Source organism: Camelus ferus, chromosome 20, assembly GCF_009834535.1.
Source record: "Camelus ferus isolate YT-003-E chromosome 20, BCGSAC_Cfer_1.0, whole genome shotgun sequence".
NCBI classification, from domain to species: domain Eukaryota; kingdom Metazoa; phylum Chordata; class Mammalia; order Artiodactyla; family Camelidae; genus Camelus; species Camelus ferus.
In genome coordinates, this window is record NC_045715.1 from 19,456,778 (window position 1) to 19,479,525 (window position 22,748).

The 22,748-nt window shown below is 32.2% G+C and overlaps 3 protein-coding genes across 3 annotated transcripts in view; 2 read left to right on the top strand and 1 right to left on the bottom strand.

Annotated features, from left to right (window-relative positions):
- Nucleotides 1-22,748, top strand: part of LOC106730566 (olfactory receptor 10C1-like) — a 217,373-nt gene that overhangs the window by 181,939 nt on the left and 12,686 nt on the right. The gene's annotated exons all lie outside the window — the stretch shown is intronic.
- On the top strand, nt 8,325-9,539 carry LOC102516274 (putative olfactory receptor 2B8). The gene has a single exon (XM_006195426.2). It carries the CDS (start codon nt 8,546-8,548, stop codon nt 9,536-9,538), a length of 993 nt encoding a protein of 330 aa, XP_006195488.2. The 5' UTR covers nt 8,325-8,545; the 3' UTR covers nt 9,539.
- On the bottom strand, nt 18,298-20,761 carry LOC102516014 (olfactory receptor 2G3). The gene has a single exon (XM_006195425.2). It carries the CDS (start codon nt 20,216-20,218, stop codon nt 19,451-19,453), a length of 768 nt encoding a protein of 255 aa, XP_006195487.2. The 5' UTR covers nt 20,219-20,761; the 3' UTR covers nt 18,298-19,450.

The window sequence follows — 22,748 nt, forward strand, 5'->3', positions numbered from 1 at the left end:
AGACTCACTACCACAGTAGAAAAGTGAGAGAATTATGGTAGTAATCATTGGATAGACTTATGACTGCAAATCGTAATTGATTATTTAAACTTTTTTTTGTTACTCCCATTGAGGGCACACTGATTAATTATGTATTCCCTGGAAACAGCCGTTTCATAGATATGTAATCCCCTCCAAATTTTCAGCAGCTTTTATTGTTGAATAGGTTTAGTAATGGGGTCAGAGAATCTAAGCCTTGTCAGAGATCCTAGAGGTTATTTATAATGACAGGTTAAAATTCTAGTATTAGTACAGTGAAAAATCATTACCTCCCCTTCTCTGAGAAATCACATCAAACAACAAGAAAAATAATAAAAGCATAAGTTTTTTTAAGCAAGTGAAAGCAGTTTTATTTTATTTTATTTTATTTAACTTCATTAAAAAATCCAACCTCTGAAACATAGATCCTAGAATAGAAGAAAAAATATTCTGGAATTAGTGAAGGCCAGGCAGGTGTGGGACAATTTATGAAAACGATGCCCACTGCTGCAAACAGCTGAAAGAGCCCACATCTTCACTCTGAATAAACTACCCGGCCCTCATTCAACAACAAAACAGAAAATGCAGCATACCCATGGGAGAGTTCTTACACCTGATATGACTTCTGAAAGAAACTCAGAAGAAAGCACTGAGATAAATTATATTCACAAGATATGTTCTATTTTTAGATCACTGGGCATAAGTGAGACTGCACTGTGAATAAAACTAGTGTAGAAAATTTTAGTTGACAGCATAAAATTATGCCTAAAAAGCTCACTTGTACACACAACCCTGGGTCTAATGGAACATTCTTATGACTTAAAAAATAACTTTGCTTTTTCTCAACACAAATATTCTGAAAATGGTTGGTCTAGGGAAAAAACCAACTTATTTAAACATAGTAATAAATAAGAAATGAGTTTCAGATCTATAAAATAATAATAATAATAGTAATAATAATAATAATAGGCATGAAAGGGCCAGAAAAGGAGCAAATAGAAAATGAAGGACACTCATTTCATCATTCAAAATGTTACTATGCAGGAGATGAGGATTGGGGATAATATTTTATTTAAAAAGAAAAACTTAAGGAAATAAATTACTTTATGGAGCTAGAACACAGGACAGAAATAAACTTATACAACATATAGTGACAGAAAAAGTCAACCAATAATGTAGTGTATAAAGCTCAGGAGAAGAAATGGAAGAAAAAACACAATAGAAATGAAATAAAATTTAAAACATAGAGAAGAGACATGGCTGACTAAATCTTGAAAAGGAAGACAAGATTAAGGAGGTAAATAAAATGAAAATGAAATAAAGATATTTTAAAAGTTAGTAAGAAAATTATAGTTATTAAAGTTTTTTCGAGGATATTAAATGCATATAGTATTGAAGTTCATGTGTAAATATAACTAAAACAATGAAACAAAAATGAAATAAAGACATGTCTAAAAACTGAAAAAAAAAATCACCATTTTGAAACAACTTGACTTTAATGAAGTATTGGTTAACTAGGTAAAATTATCAGCCATCTATGAAAGAAATCCCATAATATGTAACAAAGAAAATGTATCATGATAAAGTTGTTTTTATTCCAGAAAAGCAAGATAAAAATATTTGAAATCAGGTAATATGATTCACCACATTAATTGAATAAAATCAGAAAAAATTCATATTATCACTTTTATAGAGGAAGATAAAATTTGTCACCTTATAAGAAATCTGTATTTTAAAATATAAAAGACATATTTGTAATTGTTCAGAGTGCATCATCAATTTTATTCTAATACAGAAGAAATTTAAGAAAACTAGAGCAACATAGATACATGTCCTTTTCCCTTGTTTGTGCTCTTACTGTCATTCATATATTTTATTTCAATAAATGCTATATACACTACAGAACACATTTTTTTCCACAACATGTTTTTATTATTTTTGTTTTAAATAGTCAATTGTATTTAAATGAATTTTTATATACATGCATAAAATAAACAAATCTTTGATATTTATCCACATATTAATACTTTCTTGTGTATTTCATTTATTCTGTGTGTTCAGACTTCCCTTTAGTCTGAAAGGCTTCTTGAACTTTTCTTGTAGTGCTGTTCTCCTGCAGATGAATTATTTTAAACTTTTTAAAAATCTAAAACTCTGTTAATGTTGCCTTTATTTTGAAGAACATTGTCACTGGATATAATAGTGTAGGTTGATAGATTTTTCCAGCACGTTAAAGATGACATTTCCTTGTCTTTTGGCTTTCATTGTTTCTGATGATACAGCATTCATTGTTATCATTGTTACTCTGTAGTCAATGTTTCTTTTTCTCAGACTTCTTTTAAGCTTTTCTCTTTGTCTTTGGTTTTCATCAGTTAGATGTAAGGTGGCTACTTGTGATTTTATTTTTATTTATTTTGCTTTGGGTTTGATGAGGTTTTTAAAAAATTTGTGATGGTGTCATTCATTAATTTTTAAAACTTCAAAGCCATTACTATCTTTTCAAATAATCTCTCTCTTTCTTTCTCTTGGTATGTTCTGGGACCTCAGTTACTCATATGCTAGAGAGGTTGATTTTTCTACAGAACATAGATGCTCTGTTTTTTTTTTTCTGGTAACATTTTTTTTTCATAGCTAACATTTGCACTTTTTTTTTTATATAATGCTCATCTCTTTGATGAAGTTCCCCATTTGTTCATAAACATTGTCTGCTTTTACCACTAAAAATTTAAACATCCTTATTACAGTTTTTAAAATGTCCTCATAGTCATCAGGGAAATGCAAATAAATCATCATGAGATATCCCTTATGTACCAAATAGAAAGAATATATTTTTTTTATAGGTTGACTTTCCAAGTGAAGAAGCTATAGAAGAAATAAATGCTCATAAATGCTGGAGAGTGTAAATTATTTTAACAACTTTGGCACCTGATTGACAGTTTTTAATAAAAATTAATATACTCAGTACCATTTAAGCCAGAAATTTCATTCCTAGTTATAGACCCAAAGAAATGTATTAATTTGTTTACTGAAAGACATGTACAATAATGTATATATCAACATTATAATAGCTTTCCAGTGATACTATCCAAGTGTAGGAAATAAAAATAAATTGTATTATATTCATAAATGTAAAAGTACATGGTAACGAGAGTGAATGAATTAATGGTACATGTAAAAACATAGTTAAATCTCACAGATGTAATGTTGAGATACAACACAGTATGTCGCAGATGAGTTCAGTTATTTAAATTTCAAAACCAAGCAAATACAACTTATGATTTTGATAATTAAAACAGTATCTGAGGGAATAGTGACTAGAAAAGCTACAAGGGGAGCTTCTGACCTGGTTATATATTCTCTTTTGATTCTATGTGCTGCTTATGGGAGTCTTTACACTCTGTAAAAATTCATTGAGTTATACACTTATGGCTTTTACATTTTTCTGTATGTGTTTTACTTCAATAGAAGAAAAATGTAATAAGAAAAGGAAAATCACAAATGACAACCAAAAAAAAAAAAAGAAAAAATCCTCTTTATATTGTTGTCTAATGGCCAACCTGCTAATATATAAAGAGCTCCCAAAAACCAAGAAGAAAAAGACTTACAAGCCTGTAGCAAAATGGGCAATGGCATTTTCAAATAGAAATAGGAAATGGCCTCTAAACATAGAGAAAGAATATCAGCCTCATTCATAATAACAGAAATACAAAATAAAATGACACTAAGACACTATTTATTAACTATCAGTTTGAAAAATTAATCCAAAAGTCTGACAACATACTATATTGGTGAAGCTCTGAATTACTAAATGATATAATTCATATTAAGCTTTATTTAAAAGGTGACTGGCACAAAGTAAACACTACATGTTCATTTTACAGTTCACGAATTAAGCATAAAAATGTATATACATACATATATGGCATTATATATATATATACATATATACATATATACACACATTTGCTTTGTAAGTAGTTTATGATGATATTTTTCATATTTTCCCCATGGCCCAAGCTCCTTTCTCCATCAATTTTGCTTAATTGCAACAGAGAGATGGATTCCCCAAGGTCAAAATTTCTAGCATGCCCTGTCCCAAAGTCACTACATTCCCTGAGGAGTAAAAGACAAGGAGACCGTAGGTATTCTTGTATTCTTCCAAATATGGCATAAAAGATGAGTAGAGTAAATATTGTAATGAGATTTAGACACACAGAAGTTTGCACTAGGAGGAACTACAGAGAGTGAAACACCCTACAAGTTGAACAATGGGGCAAAACTGAGAGGTAAATGACACAACAGAACCTCTGAGATACTTCTTTCAGAGACAAGGACAAGGAACCTTCTTTCCAAAAGAAAGGAAGTTACATTTACTCTTTATGCTGTCCTTGGTCTTAGAAAATTTGCTTAGAAGACTGTCATTTTGACAATCAAGGAGCTTGTTTATAGAGACTGAGACTATAGGCAATAGCAGAAGGGAGAGAAGTCATGGCATGTGAATTAAAATAATTGTATTAAAAATAAAATTTATTTAAAGAAAAAGAATAGTGATATTTAAACATTGACTAGCAAGAATGAGTAGGGTATTAAATTTAAGTTGGGTAATTTTTTTTTTTAATTCCCAAGACTGTTCATTATGGGAAGAGCTAACTGACAGATGAGGAAAATTATGCTGGGTAATTCTTCTAAAGCATGAACCAATGTTTTCCCCAAACCCAGTGTAGAATTGGTAAGAAATCTTCTTAGAGGTTTGGAAAATTACCTAAATAATGAAGTGGATGAGTCCCTATTTATCAAGGAACCATACTTCTACATTTTTATAATTTGTAATTGGAAAGGATCACCAGTGGATTTAGGGTATTACAGATTCATTTCAACAACACAGCAACAGTGCAGAAAGTTTCTGATATGCACCTTATGAAAGCTTCTATGAGTTTATTATTATACCAGTGCAAAGAGATATAGTACTTGTTTCCAGGATCAATTTGATCATGCATCTTGTCCACAATAATGTCCTATTTTGTCAAAGATAAAGAAAAAAGGGATATTTATGCTATTTTATCTTAAGAAAGTATTAAGTAAGAAAGTATATAATATATTTTATACTAAGAAAGCGTGAGGAAAAAACTGTTTTGACTAATTGTCATGAGGTATTTGTTTAGACTAAGTAGAATGTAAAAATATTTTTGAATACATCTTCAGCTTAATATTTGCTATATAATACTTAGTCTTTGGATTTTGTCTGTGTATAATTAAAGTTAGTCTTAACAATTATTCTTTCCAGTAAACATTAAAATCAGAATCCCTTCCTTTCTTCCTTCCTCCCATCCTTCCTTCCTTCCTCCCATCCTTCCTTCCTTCCTTCCTTCCTTCCTTCCTTCCTTCCTTCCTACCTTCCAAAAGAACTAGTGAATAATATCCTTTAAAGATGTGGACAGTACAAATGGCCACGGACTAAATTTTGAATTAGGTGAAATCCGACTTTGGTGATTTCATTTCTATCTTCATTGTCTTACTCCCCTTTATGATTCCTTCTCAGATTGGGAAGTTTTCTACACTGTCCAAATAACCACCCATGCAGAGAAGTTTTCATATGCTGTAGAATGACCTCTTCTTTCCATAAGAATTACTCTCATATTCATATCAAACAAATCACAGTATAAATGGTGAATGATGTATATATATGAAAACAGTATAAATTTTATCAGGATACTACGTTAACCTAAAGGGTATAAAGTTTCGGTTTTTTCTTACTGCCTGTCAAATAATTCTGCATATTTGTACTATGGATTTGACTAACCATAAAAAAACTGATAACCAAAGTAAAATATTTTTAGTCATCATGGAAAGATAACTACAAAATGAAAACAATCAGTTAGGATTTAAATATTTTATTTTATTCATCTTTATGCTGTTTTACATCAACTCGTTGAATCCTCATAACAATCCCCATGGGAAAATTACTTGAGTCAATTGCCCAGGAACATAAAACTATAATTATATAAAGAAATATATGCAGTCTCCAGTCTTAGTAACTGCCTCTTCAAATGATTTAATCATGAGTCCTGGGAGGGAATATTTAAGCACAATCGGGCATATTGCACAAGAATGGAAAGATTACAACAAGAACCCAAGAGTTCTAATATATATTATACCAAGACCATTTAGTATGATCAGAATGAAATAGGATTAAACAGATAATGTTCCTTGGAGGAAGTGCCTTGTTTAATAATATCTATTATATATTTGCTCATTATAAAAAAAATGCTTAGTCACTGAATAAAATTTGGAAAAGTAGAACACAATTAGATAATGAAAATCCTTAATAATCTCAAACCCAGGGATAATTCCAATGATCACTTTTTTTAGTGTGTTTTCCCATTCTTTCATATGCATAATTTGCATATATTTTTGCAATATTCAAAGAATATGTCGTATCTTGTATAATGCCTCTTTCATATACTAAGATATTGTGAGAATCATGAATAGGCACTGCACATATATAATTAATGTTACTGATTGTATAATCTAATCAATAGATAAATTTTATTCAACATTTCTCTATTCTGAAATAGTAAAGTTATTTTTTTCTAATTTTTCAATAATGTAAATATACTGATGATACCTATCTTAGCATGTAAACATTTATGTGCATTGATTATGTCTAGAATGTTTTCTGAAAGAGAAATTGATAGATAGATGATATTATTAATATCATTTTAAAATAGCATTCCTTTTTTCTCTCAAATTTTTGCTAATGTTTAAAAATTTTCACTATGAAATATTTTATTTACATTTATATACTAGGCTTTTGGATTTGTTCCATTATTTAGTAACTTTATTTTTGAACTTAATTTTAATAGGATTTTTTAATAATTAGATCTCAGGATAGTAATTATGTGTAAATTATGTCAAAATGTTTTATTCTTCCTAGTCTATTTACTTCTTATTTAATTTTATTATTTCATTGTGCTAGCTGGTAAACCAGCCTTGTTTTTTCCAGGGCTTTCCAGGGCTTTCCAGGGCATGATCCTGTTTTGTTGAACGTACTTTGCCATCTCTAAGTTCAGACAAGAGTAACCCTGAATCCAGGCGTGCAGATAATTGGAGATAACAGATTTCATGTCTTTACTAGCTAATACCTAATATTACAAATAAAACATGCTATTAAGTGAATGTTTAACTAGTCACACACTACAGGATTATTCATTAATCCTAGTGGCTATATATAATAGTGTTTCAATGCACAGGATTTGCTCAGCGGCAAAGACAGTCTGATGCCTGCAGTATGATTTACTACCTATGTAATGATAGGCCAGTTATTTAATCTTTCTGAAACTTAGTATCCTTGTTATGGAATGGATATTATTAGTGAGTTTGTGAGGATGAAGTGAAATGCTATATAAAGTGCTTATAAAAGTCCTTCACTCATAGAATCACTTCATGAATAATTATTATAGTTATTTCAATAATAATACTTATAATTATATGATGCATTGTACATAGTTCAAAGTTTGAATAAAATATTTTCACTTGAATCATATACTTGTTTTATACAAAGGAAAATATATACTCTGTGTGTGTGTATATGCACGCATGATTATATGTTAGGAGATTGTCACATCCAGGACTCACACCAGGGAGTTTGTGCAATATTCTCTACAGTTTTTTCCATTTTGCTACATAAAATCCATTGTACAGGCATGTTTTCCAGTAAACAGAAGATTACACTATACTGAAGCATTATACAGGAAAGCCTGTTTTGAGAATTCTTATACTTAGAGGTGTGGCTAAATGAAGGAAATAGTGAACCAATCCATGGAAACCACAAACTATTTTTAGTTTATATTATTTTAACAAATATGTGTTTGACATAAGCAAAATAAGTGAAAATTTTTGTGCTGTTTGTCCTGCTTATATTAACTCCTACTAATTATCCCTTGGCTAAATATCATAATAAATTAATTCCATAGATGATTGTCTTTGGTCTGTGGAATTTTATCCATATTAACTTAATTACAATAAACAGAAAGGAGAAATACAGTAATCAGAAAGGAGAAGTTATCTTCTTTAACTGATAGTGCCTTTCAAAGGCAGTAATTTTTATCTGGCTATAATATAAATGCATTAAAAGCAACAAGAAAATGAACTTAACTGAAAAAAAATTAAGTTGAAAAATACACTGAGTGAATTAGAGATTTAACCATAGCTCCATTGAAGTCTGTTTCTCTCAATCTTAACAGCTACAACACCTTTTTGTAACACATATTTTGTAATGCATCTTTACTATCTTTACTTTTGTAATATCTCACTTAGTAAACTATGAGTTTACCAAATGAAAGGCATAGCTTAAAATACTGTTGTTAAAATACGGTTGTTAAAATACAGATATAAAATTGTTAACTCTCATTTTTCTTGCTGAGGTAATAAAAGGAAATACATTAATGATTTTGTTTCAGCATCCCCTATCCAGTTCCTCTGTTGCATGTAGGTTCACGAGCCAGCATTAAGTTCGAAGCAAAGGATAATGGTGTTTCCAGCAAGTAGTGTCACAACAATGAGAAGATTCAATAACACTTTCCGTCACTCCAATGGCTTTGTTCTGGTGGGCTTCTCTGAATGGCCCAAACTAGAAATGGTTCTTTTTGCGGCCATCTCCATTTTCTACATAATGACCCTCCTTGGGAATTCAGCCATCATCATCTTGTCACGTCTTGATCCCAGACTTCACACCCCCATGTATTTCTTTCTGGCTAATCTCTCTTTTTTGGACCTTTGCTATACTACCTCCACTGTCCCCCAGATGCTGGTCAACATACAGAGCCACTGGAGAAATATCAGCTACATAGGATGCATAGCTCAACTTTTCATCTTCCTTGGTTTAGGATCCACTGAATGTGTACTTCTCTCAGTAATGGCCTTTGATCGTTATGTAGCTATCTGCCAGCCTCTCCACTACACAGTTATCATGCATTCCCGGCTATGCCAACAACTGGCAGCAGTGGCTTGGGTAACAGGTTTCAGCAACTCTTTGGTGCAAACAGTGTTGACTTTCTTGTTACCTCGCTGTGGTCAGTATCAGGTGGAGAATTTCTTCTGTGAGGTACCTGCCATGCTTCAATTATCATGTGTTGATACATGGATCAATGAAGTGGAAATGTATGCTGCTGTGGTGGTCATAAAAGTTATCCCAGTTGGATTAATTCTATTCTCTTACATCAACATTGTCAGAGCAGTGGTAAGAATCCAATCTTCTGAAGGTCGCAAGAAGGCCTTCAACACATGTGGGTCTCATCTGCTGGTGGTCATTATGTTCTATGGCTCAGCCATTAGTGGTTATGCATATATGGCACCCAAGAGCAATTCAGCCAAATTGAAAGGCAAGCTTCTTGCACTCTTCTATGGACTTATAACTCCAATGCTCAACCCCCTCATTTATACCTTGAGAAATAAGGATGTTAAAGGAGCAGTAAAGAAGCTACTGGGGAGAGAACAAGAGCAAGGGTGGAACATGGCTTAGGAGAATATAGACCTCTTATAATTCAATTTTCACACCCCCAGAATGCCTATTGCCAACTGCCATCATTCCTCCAACTCCCAAATGAGAGGGCCGATTGTTACTGATTATTATTACCTATGTGTTTTATAGAAAGTAAAATATTGACAATTTTCCTCTTAAAATAATGAAACAGGACTCTAAAAATAGATAATGAATATTCATAGATTTTAGTTAAAATTGTATTTTTTACTATGTTGTCTTTTCTAAAGACATTTAAAAGTTAATGTCCAAATATGATTTCTTATCACATAGCCCACTAAAACTGGTGATTAAGGGGAAAATCTTGAGATTTGTTTAAAAAGCAGAAAGATGACTGCTTAAAATGACTAAATTATGCCACAAAATTAGTAGACTTCACCTTTAGATAATCAAGAGGAAAATTCATTTCTGTTTATATTCTTTTTAAAAAATTCCATCAGTATAGCCATTGTATATCTGATATAATTTTAATCAGTATAAAGATAGGACCTCCTCAGGGAGCCAAGTGCATGCTGTGGTCGTCTACATAGTTCTAGAGAAGAAGGGCTGCATGTGTAGAAAGCTCTGTGCAGTGCCCTCACCAGTTAGTTCACTTATCCAATTCCAGCAACCTCTTATAGCGTATTTTTAAAAATTCTACACATCATTCTATGGAAGTTTTTCTTCATGGCTAACATATGGAGAACAAGTATATCTTTCTTTAGCCCAATGGCCTTGGTTCTAAAAACATCTTGTTGCCCAATCAGTATATATTTTATTCTTGGTGCTCAATCATCTTTATCAGCATTATAATAGCTATTCTCAGCAGGCCAAATGGAAAACTAAATTGTTCTTCAAATTGAAAGGTGGGAAATCATATAGCTTCTTTACATAAGTTAAATATCACCAAAACCATGTTCTACAAATTCTGTTTTTAATGTAATGGCTGCTAGATGAAAGGCCTACCTCTAGGCAAAATTGTCTGGGTTTAACACAATTAAGAGTCTCTTGCTGGTACCATGAAAATAGTCCATATATCTGAAAGAATGTTCCTACTTGCAATACAACTCATTACATTTTAATCACATCTTTCCTTAACTTCATATGCAAATTATGGTGCTCACGTTGGGAACAGACAAGAAAAAAATTTTCCAGATGTCATATAGTTGGAATCATTATAGTTTGTAGCCTTTTCAGCCTAACTTCTCTCACTTAGCAATACACATTTAAGTTTCTTCCATGGCTTTTCAGTGCTTGATAGCTCATTTCATTTTAGCACTGAATAAGATTCCATTGTCTGGAAGTATAACAGTTCATTATTTACTCACCTACTAAAGCAGATCTCAGTTGCTTCCAAGTTTTGACAATTACAAGTGAAACTACTATAAACATCCATGTGCAAGTTTTTGTGTGAACATTGGGTTTTCAGCCCCTTTGGATAAATACCAAGGAGCATGATTGTTGGATCACATGGTAAGAATATGTTTAGTTTTGTAAGAAACTGCCAAACTCTTCTTCCAAAGTGTATGTACCCTTTACATTCCCAACAGCAATGAATGGGAATTTCTTTTGCTCCACATCCTCACCAGCATTCAGTGTTGTCAGTGTTCTGAATTTTGATCATGCTAATAGGTGTATAGAGATATCTCGTTGCTTTAATTTGCATGATTTGCACTTCCCTGATGACACATGATGTGGAACATCTTTTCATATGCTTATTTGCCATCTGTACATCTTCCTTGATGAGGTGTCTGTTAAAATCTTTGGCCCATTTTTAGTTGGATTGTTTACTTACTGTTGAGTTTTAGTAGTTCTTTGTATATTTAGGATAACAGTCCTTTATGAGGTATTTCTTTTGCAAATATTTTCTCCCAGTCTGTGGCTTGTCTTTTCATTCTTTTGATCTGTCATCTTTTAAGTTATATATAAAATTCATTTTCCTCCTCTATCCCAAACCTCATACATTTTAATACGATAAAAATATAAATTTCGTTATTTTTTCTAATATGTGTATATATTTGGTGTGTGCATGTGAGAGGTACAGGATGTTAATATTTCAAATATTATTTTGAATGTATGGTTCAGTATTTTTTAGCTCTGTCTCTTGGTCATCCATGATAACTATAACTCTGGGAAATTTCCATTAAAATGGTTGGATCATTAAGATTTTTCTGGCTATTGTTACACATAAGTAGTAATCTTCTCTTGTTGTACGAATTTTATAGTTACCCTTTATCATATTAAGAAAGTTTCCTTTTATTGCTAGTATGCCAAATGTGTTTATATGTTAGCATGAATGGATGTTGAATTTTATAAGTCTTTTTTCTGCATCTATTGAAATGATAAAAATATGGTTTATTCCCTTTATTTTGCTAATACAATATATTACATTGATTGACATTTCAACATTAAAACAACTTTGAATTATTGGAATAAAGTCAACTTGGTCTTAATGTATTTTCCTTTTGATATATTGCTAGATTCAAAATGCTAATAATTTGCTTAGAATTTTTTATTATGTTCCTGAGAGAAACAGACCTATAATTTTCCTCTCTTGAACAAAGTGGGGAGACTTGGGACACATGATATCAAGATTTATTATTGAGACAGCAATTAAAACAATGTCTTATGGGTGCAAGAATAGACAAGCATAATAATGAAACACAGTAGAGAATCCAGAATCAGATCCACATGAATTTAGACATTAGATATATAACAACCTTGGTCATGGAAAGAAGAGGGGAAAGGCAATCTTTTAATAAAAGAAGTAGTGCTTTGTCAACTGGATAGCCATAAAAAATGAATATTGACATTTTTCTCTAAAAATTATTTCTCTGGTGATTATATTATAAATGTGAACGGCAAAACATTAAACCATCTGGAAAATAACTTTGATGAATACGTTCATGATTTGGAGATTGGAAAGTTTTTTTAAAAAATAATGCATAAATAGCACAAATAAAAGGAAGTCATGTGGGTTCGTCACCAGTTGTGGGTTCTGACCAGCAGAAGTCCCACCGAGACGGAATGAATTACTCAAGACTGTGGAAAAAGTCAAGAGAGCAAGAGGGAGTCGGGAGCCAACTCCACCAGCCTCTCAAAAGCTCCCATATTTATTGAGTACAGTCAAAGGAGGAATGCAGGAATTTAGGGAAGGACAGGGTGGGATCACAATGACTACAAAGGCTTTGTTTATTGTTGGTGTTTGGCTCAAGGTCAGAAGACCCTTTTTGTTAAGTCCTATTCATGTTGAGCCTTTCAGCTTATCAGGGTTGAACATATGATAATCAGCTGCTTAACAACTGATTTAGGAGGCTGTGCCTGTCTCAGGTTGACCCCTCAGGGGATCTTACCTGTCATTGGCTTACCAGCCTCCTCACCTCTGAGTCTGCAGCTTTTTATAACTTGTTTACCATTCTAGCCCCAGGCTGTTTTGGGGATAGAAGACTATCTAACAGCAGGCGTGCCCAGCGTTTATAGCCCAGGGCCTGGGTCGTTGCTAAAACCTCAACTATGCAAGCAAGGTGGTTACTAAGCACATTTGCTCTTCTTTAAAGAGATAAGCAGCTGGGGTCTGTTACAATTTGTTAACCCAATCATGGGCTCCCACAAAGTCATTGATAAATTAGATTTCATTAATATTAGAAACATCTTCTAATCCCAAGAAACGATTAAGAAAGTGAAAAGGCAAACCACAGAGTGGGAGAAGATGTTTATAACACAACTTCAAAAGCTAGACCAGAATATAAAAATACCTACAAATCAAGAAGAAAAAGATAGATAATCTAGTAGAAAAATGTCCTAAAGTCTTGAACAGGTGCTTAACAAAAAAATGATGCTTAAATGACCAGTCAATATACAAAACAATGCTTCAGCTACCTTAGTCATCATGGAAATAAAAATTAAACTCACAATTTAATTTCACTATAAGTTTACCAGAATACCTAAACTAAAACAGACTAATACTTCCAAGTGTTGTTAAAAATGTGAGCAGAAGGAATTCTCATACACGGCTGGTGTGGTCTAAATTGGTTCATCCGCTTTGGAAACTGATAGGCAGTGCACCTACTAAAGCTTGGCATATGAATACCATATTACCTAGGACATCTATTCCTAGATAAACTCACCAAAAAGTTCATACAAGCGGTATTAATAATAAAAACGGACAGAAATTACCAAATACTCATCAGTAATGAAAAAGATCAATAAATTATGATTATATTCATAATATGGGATACTACAGAGCAATGAAAACAAAGTACTGCTGCATACCATGTCCTGGATGAATCTCTCAAACAAGTTAAATGGAAAGATTATGTACTAAATAATTCAATTTATGCAAAGTTCAAAAACAAGTAAAACAAACTTTGTTTCTAGACATCTGGGTAATGCTTACCTGTGGGGAGGAAAGTTGGGATAGTGAATGGAATAGGAATGAGGTGCGCTCTGGAGAGTTGGTAATTTTCTACTTTTTCATCTGGGAAGTGGTTGCAAGTGTTTTTTATTTTCATTTTGTGATAGTTCATTAAGTTGACAGTTATGTTTAGTGTTTCCTTCTTTATCTATATTATACCTTATAAAATTATTTTAAAATTCATGTCAAGTGGGATAAGCTAATAGTATATTGTTACTTAATATTTAATACTGAATTCAAAGAATCAGTCCTGTAGAGTGACTGTAAGTCAATAAATTAATGGTAAAGCTTACTATGGATTTCAGGGATGTTAAACTGTTTTGTTATTGCAATGATTTTTTTCACTATATGAAGCACAGCCAATTTTCAATTTTCCTTGCTGATGTAAAAGGGAATTATTCCATCATTTCCACATTGACTGGTCAGAATATAATTATTTTTTACCTTGAGAAATTATATGCTTTCCTCTTAAAATAAATACACATTTCTATGTTGGAATTTTACTTATGTACATTTTAAAATTTATAAAAATTTATTATTTTTATTTGAAATGTGTAAGTTTACTAACATTCATTATCAAATTACTTTATATTTCCTGAATTGAATCATCAGTGAAGAAACTCTTTTGGAATGAGTTATTTTTTTTTTTTTTTGCATTTTTTATAGTTACAGTCATTTTACAATGTTGTGTTAAATTCCAGTGTAGAGCACAATTTTTCAATTATACATGAACATACATATATTCATTGTCACATTTTTTTTTTTTTTTTTGCTGTGAGCTGAGATATTTTCTTGAATATTCTTCAAAACTATGCTTTGGCTATATTTTAAGACTGAGAGTGAGAAGCTATGTTTTATGATCATTTGTATTCCCCATCACCTCACAAAAGACTAGGTTATTTAAAATTGCTTGGAGACTTAACGAACCAATGGGTAGGTCATTTAGACTTGATTTTAGTTTATTGGTACTTAACTTTTGGTATGTCATTCTCAACACATACAGACTAAGATAAAAGGATTAGGACTAGTATTTATTGGTAAGAGCTCAGACTTTATCATTAGATAATCTTTTTTTTCTAATGCTTATTCTTCTGCTTTTTAGTGTAACCATAAGCAAAACTAACTTTCCTCATGTATAAAATGGGAATGATAAAAGTCATAGACTAAAATAAATTTTATACTATGTGGTTGGTCAGTTTAACTAAATGATAGCTTTCCTGGTATTACTGGCATAATTATTCATATGGTCAACCTATCGAGTACTCATTAAGTGTTATAAATAATCCTGATATATTTATTAATTCTTTAATAAGGTTAAATAAAAACTCCCTTAACAAATATGTCTCTTGCCTCTTTGCCTGTTCTCTCTCTCTCTCCCTCTCTGTATGCCTCATGTATATATAGATGTAGAATAGAATATATTCTATTCTATATACAGACTTTTTATATATAAAAAGTGATATTTAAATAACCATTTATTCATAGAATATTGCATATACTATTTTCAGAATATACTGTGTCAAATCACTTATTCAACAAATGTTCAGAGTAATTATTATGTGTTTTAAGAGAGCATTGAAGTTTTTCTTGAGAAAAATCCACGAGCTTTGAAACAAATGAAATTTATTTTGAAGTGTTTAAATGGCCCTTGAAGTGGCGATTTGAGCTTTGTTCTAGCTTTACCATTTTTCAGCTTATGATAAAATAAGATAAAGTAAGATTTGGTAACTCACTGAGTCAATCAGATAAAATAAAAGCCCATCAATATTTTTCTGTAAAAGTTGAACAGATTTGATCTGATCTTTTCATTGGGACTATTTGTTGTTTCCTGAGTAAAAAGTCTGGAAGTGCTTTTGAGTGGCTCCAGGCTGTATGTTACACTTTTGAGATGGCACTAAGTTTTTCTTTTTGGAGGGTAAGTTTCTTATATTTGAATAAGCTCTTCATATTTCGAATGAGATTAAACACTGTATAGGTTTAGAAAGAATAACATGATTAAGACCACTCATTTGTACAACAGGCAGGGTATTTTCTCTCTTTCTTTCTTTTTCTTTCTTTCTTTCTTTCTTTCTTTCTTTCTTTCTTTCTTTCTTTCTTTCTTTCTTTCTTTCTTTCTTTCTTTCTTTCTTTCTTTTTCTTTCTTTCTCTCTAAGTATAGTCCGTTTACAATGTTGTGTCAATTTCTGGTGTACAGCATAATGTTTCAGTCATAAAGAGACATACATATATTCCTTTTCATATTCTTTTTCACTGTAGTTACTACAAGATATTGAATATAGTTCTCTTTGCTATACAGTGTATTTACTTTAGTACAGGCTTTAATTTTGCTTAAGTGATTTCTTCTCTTTGGAAGTTTCCTTGTCTCCAATAAACAGTCATTACTTTGCTTTTAAAATTTTAATCAAGACCTCTGATTGATAGCTCATAATTCATAACATGCAGAAATCATAAACAAAACCTAAAGTATATGCATGATTAGTATAAATGTTAGCTCTACCTCTAGCAAAGTAGCACCTATCAGAGTTATTTAAATAGAATAAACTATTAGTGACATAAAATACTTAGAAGTTATAGCATGGTTGTGAAATATATGCTTTAATGATTAGAATGTCATCAGATTTGAATATCAGTTAAATTAGAACATGGCACGTTTAGAGTTTGAATAGCTTTTAGACAGTCATGTATTTCTGTTTATTATGTAAGAAGCAGACAATAAAGTATGTAGGTGCTAACACAGAATATAAAATATATTATGATTAGTTTAGCATTCTTTATAATGCAAGGGAATAGAACTTCATGGTTACTTGGTGAACATTCGAAAAATCCCAACCCCAAATATAGCTGCTGTGAAGACATCTTACCGTTTTTGACAGAGAAAACTTGGTATTGTACATATTCATTAATATTATCCAAAAGCAACTGTTTTTGTTTTTTTTTTCAGGTAAAAATGGCCATCCTATAATGTATAAATATTTTAAAAGTTCATTTAAAATCATGTTTAGTTACAAGGATTCTGCATTCTTAGAGATTTTTCAGGTATGCAAAAGTTGGTTAACATTAGTTTAAACTTTTAAAGTTAAATGAAGATCCTGAAGTCATCAATTAAGCTGATGCACTGAATCCATATAATTTCAAGCATTAAATAATACTTTTCTTTTTAATAAAAACATTATCTATGATAAGTTAGTTGAATGTATACTTTTATAATTTTACAATCTTAAACAAGGTGATATCAGATTAAATGTAATAAAACCAGTAGGTGATATTTGTAGACTTTTTATACTTAGACTCAAGATTCTGTAAATTAGAACATTACGCTAACTTTCTTACAAGAAGAAATGCATAGAGTAGTTTTTATGACAAAATTATTAAGTGGTCTAGCATTTCAAAAGAATAAACTTAAGTAATGATAATACATATATGTTTTCTATATGTAATTATATATCACATATAAAAACTTTAAAATTACTTTAAAATAATGCAGATATGTTGAGTTTCTTATTTTATCATGTAGTCAAATAATCAAAGCCATTAATTAGATTTAGAAAATATTTTAAAACTTTGAGTTACAGTGTGAGCAAAAGAAAAAAAAACTCTTAAAAAGTTAATCCATCATTTAAATCAAAAGGAAGATGATATTAGAAATCTGTTTCTTTTATTTTAAATGATACAAGCACTTTAAATGATACAAACAATCATACCTCTACTGCATTTTAAAAGAAATCATATTTTAATTATCTGCCTCTACATGAAGACAAGAAATACCAATTTGTTTACTAAAATACATATATTATAAAAAATTGAAAATTTTATCAACTTTTGTGTAGATTATATAAATAAATGAGGTAGCAAATGATTTAATGTGGAAACAGAAGCATTCACATATAGTGTGGAAATGAAAAAAAAAAAAAAAAAGACATATGACTAAATATCATTAGATCTCTCCAGAGGCCTCATTGGTGAGAAATCTTAGTAGCATTATGACTCCCTTTTGAATTTGGTAGGACATTTTCTTTTTTCCGAATTCATGTCCCTTAGTAATGATATTGGTTTCCATCAATTTTCTATTAAAAGATTACCTTGCTTAAGATATATAAATCTTACTTTATATAACTGTAGGTAGGAAACCCTCATTTTTCTGAATCTATTTGTCAAACTTGCAATGGCATAACTTTCTTCTCTCTGCTTTACTCAGTCTATTTAAAGACTCCTGAAAGAACACTGATTTCACATTCTCTAATTTAAAAGTTTGGCAAACTAATCAAAGAAGGCTCAGGGTAAGAAGTTAGGGATTCAGTTTCCTTTTATTTTAAGGCTTTTAAGTGTACAATTTTATTAAAGCCAAATATATATATAAGAGAGTAAGGCATGTTAAGATATACAAATTCCATTTTTGCAGACACTGACAATTATTGAGCCTACAATGGATATACATTTGAAAGATCAGAGTGTTAAGAGAAGGAAAAGAGTTCTGACCATAAGATCTAGGAACATTCATACTGGTGCCAACATAAAATGCACAGAGAAGATTCCATCAAAAGTTGGAAAGACAAAAGACTAAAAATCTCTCAACCCTGTATCTCCTACGCCAGGAAATATAATTGCTAGAAGTATTAGAATCCTCAAATAAATAAACATGTATCCCCACACACACCCATGCACACATGCACACTTACCAAATGAAATTAATTCAAATACCCTGTCACTTTTCACTTGGCAGGGACTGGATTCCTAAGACTTGTCACCTGTTAGAAATCATTTAATCATGTAAATGTAAAAATTAAAACTCAAAATCCACCAGTGCTGGCACCAATGTGGACACAATTGCTATGGACACCCAAAATAACAATGAAAAGCTAACTTGACAAATAATCAGATTAGATTGAAAGCTCCCCCACCAAAAAAAAAAAAAAAAGAGTTTAATCACCAGACTTACCAGAACAGTCAAAGGAGGATGAGTTGCAGTGTCAAGGAGTCCAGTGCAGATAAGGTGGAATTTCAGGCTACATGTTTCTGTTGATCCAAGGGTAGGGTCCAGATGGGCAGTATCTCAGCAGACCACCAGGCATAAACTGCTAAAGAGTAACTCAAAAACACCTAGCTTATTAATGGCACATTGTTTATTTTTACAAAAGAGATCAATCAGTAGATTGATTTTATTTAAAAGGCAAAGCCTAGACTTATACAAGAGAAAAGGCAGAGAGGGAAGAAAATTAACTGTAGAGATTCTAGAAATAGTAAGTGGTATTTGCATTTTATTGGGTAAACCAATTGGCTGACCAATAACAAAGATGTCTGTTTAGGCAGGTTATCCTTGAGTACATTAAATAGGAAGATGAAAGAAAGAAATTTCAACTGCTTATGAATTCTCCAGAAAGTCTTACAAGTTTGGTTTGCAGCATATATGTCAGGCTTTCTCTGAATAATACCTTCTGGAATCTTTCCTTCAGCATCTCCACTTCAGTTAGACCAGGTCTATGCTTTAACCTCTTCAGAATGCTTCATTCTGCTGTGCTCTGATCTTTTCGTACCAGCCTCTTTAAAGCCCCCTTTACGTCTTTGTTTCTCAGAGTGTAAATGAGAGGGTTAAAGGTGGGAGTTACTACAGTATACAAAAGGGTTATGAACTTTCCTTGACTGTGCGCATACGAGCTATTGGGCTGAATATAGACAGCTGTTACAGTCCCATAGAAGAGGGACACTACCAAGAGGTGGGACCCACAAGTGCCAAGGGCTTTACGCCAGGCTTGAGCTGACCTGATCCTCATTACTGCTTGAATGATACATGCATACGAGATCAAGATAAGTGCCAGAGGGAGGAGGAGGAGTACCAAGGAAGCCATGAAGAGCTGGACCTCATTGGCATGAATGTCTACACAGGCCAATTTGATCATAGCAGGCACTTCACAGATGAAGTGGTAAATCCGATGGTTCCCACAACGGGGCAGCCGAAGGGTGATGGTGCCTTGAATTAGGGTGTTGCCCACCCCACTCAACCATGCCATTCCTGCAAGAGACTGGCAAAGTCGTGAGTGCATAACTGTGGCATAATGGAGTGGTCGGCAAACAGCAGCGTAACGATCAAACGCCATGACAGCTAGGAGAACACATTCAGTGGATCCCAGTGCCAAGGAGATGTAGAGTTGAATGGCACAGCCTATAGGAGTAATTGTCTTGGAGGGACCATGGAGGTTCCACAGCAGTTGCGGAACAATGCTGGTAGTAAAGCAGAGGTCAACAAAGGAGAGATTGGTAAGAAAATAATACATGGGAGTGTGGAGCAGGGGATCCAGACAAGAGACCAGGATGATTGCTGTGTTGCCTACCAGTGTCAGGAGGTAGGAGATTAACACAACCACAAAGAGGATCTTCTCAAGCTGCGGCTGGTCAGAGAAGCCCACTAGTATGAAATTGCCCGCAAACTCTCATTAATTGTTGCCATCACCCTATTCGTGAGAAGGAGAGAGAGACATATATGAAAATATAGATGTGAGACAGTGAGAAGCAATTAAAACCAGAAATACAGTTGCGAGAAATTGACCCTGAAGGTGGGGCAGGGGTATGTGTGTCATGTGGGAGGGTGGGAGGCAGGAGAGAGAGCTGTATGTCTCTAGAAGGAAAGTAAAAGTATGCAGAACTTACAGAGAACTGTTAAAACATATGGTGACATAAAGTAGACCATACGAGAAGTGATTAATCACTAGTTACTGCTCAATTCTCCCAAATTGTCTTACTTTTTTTTTTTTATAAATCCACCTTCTTCTTCCTCAATAACATCTTTTAAGATTATAAGTAAAAAAAAAAAAAAAAAAAAAAAAGGAGATATCCAATCAACAAACATCTTTGTAGCCATTCTATCCATTGTCAATAGTAAAAATAGTAACTAAAGATCAGGTATATTTTTGAAAAAGAAAATATGAATATTTTAATACTCTACACTGACACATGCATTTCTCAATGTAATGCTAAGGATGCAATGTGAAATACTCAAACATCATATAACTTTAACTACTTAACAGATACCATCTATAAAATAGTTTTCTTTCAACATTTTTTACAATGTAAAAATGGGCAGTCTAGTTTAGTTGGTGTTCAGAAAGACTTCAGAGAGAAGCATTGTTGTAAGTTGCAAATAAATTTTTAGTGTCTTATTAAAAACATTTTGTTTTTTCATTGGATATTTTATTTTTATATTAAAGGACCTAAAGCATCTCAAACTTTTTATTTTTGATTGATTTCATTAAAACTGGAGTACAATCTAAATTTCTCTTTATATAACTTTATATTATATAGCAGCAGAATAACAAGTCTGATTCCTTTATAATATGCCACTAACTTAGTAGCACTTTCATCTCATAGGTTACTGCTGACTGGCTGCTGAAGGATTTGAGGATAAGAAACAAAAAGCATTTTTGGAAAGGAGATATAAAAAAGATGTAGTACGTTTTTTAAATGACAATCAGACAGCCGTTCTTAGCAAGCCATGTGTAAATAGAGAACTAAAGAATGAATAAGAGCTAATTATTTCCAGTAAGAGGAAGTAGCATGGTATGGATTAAGGCTGAAAAAGCATTGATAGGCTAAGAATATCTGAGGAGTATTGCTAAAAAAAAAGAACAAGATGGGAAAAGCATCTTATGGTTAGACTGCAATAATAAGCAGATCTAGGAATCAATAGAAATGTTTAAATTAAAGAGTTGAATTTATCCAAAAGGCCCTAAGGGTCAGCCCTTGAGGGGTTTATAAACAGGTCAAGGGCCAATGAATATCAAGAGGGAGCTGGTAGTTGACACGATGTTTGCATTTAAAAAATAACTGGCCTCAGATTGCAGAATGGATTGGCACATTGTGAATTGAGACAGGGAACTGGTTGAGGTTGTTGCAATACTTTAGGAAACAGGTGGCCTGGTATTAGTCAGGAAGATTTATAGTTTCAGACAAACTCTACAGACTAAGTCTAGACGAACTTAGAGACTCCGTAGACTTGCAAAGTGAGAAGGAAGTATCAATGATGGGTCACAGGTTTATTTCTTGAACAATTGTGTATCATCTATAGAGAAACATGTAAGCTAAAAAAAATTTTTGTAAAGAAAATATTATACCTACATATTTCTATTTATGATTTCTTAAAAAAATTGAATAGGTAAGAAATGTGAACCATGATTCAATCCTACTTTTGACTCTTACTCACACATCTTCTTCATAAATTATCCACTAGGATATACCCAGGATGTCATAATTGGGAACCACAAGTACACTCTCTAATAAAAAATTTTTCACTTTACAATTTTCTATCAATTATATTCATCATTGCATAACTATCCAAACTTAAATTTGAATGTGATAATGACAGTTGTGTATTTCATGAATTTTAACCAATTTCTTCTTATGTCATTAATTTTCTAAAAGGACTTCAATTTATACCACCCTAGATAACAAAACATTCTAGGTGGTCTCTTACCTTTTGGTTTGTCATCTTCATTATTTTCCTGTATAAGATTGTCAGAATCATACAAAAATCAGGATGTTTATCAAGGTACAATTTTTATTTCTTAAAATGTAAAATGCAAAAAACCTAGTCATTGAACTTAAAGCTCTGTACAATTTCAATTTGCCTTTCTGTTTTCAGAATTATCTCCCAATGTTTATAATTTCTTCTAGACAAATCAGTCTCTACTCACATTCTAATTTATTGAAATTGTTTGCCAGTCCCATGTCTCCTCCCTTGTGTGACTAATCCATTTCTTTCACCCTTAACAAATTATACTCACCTGCTAATATTCACCTTCTAGATCAACA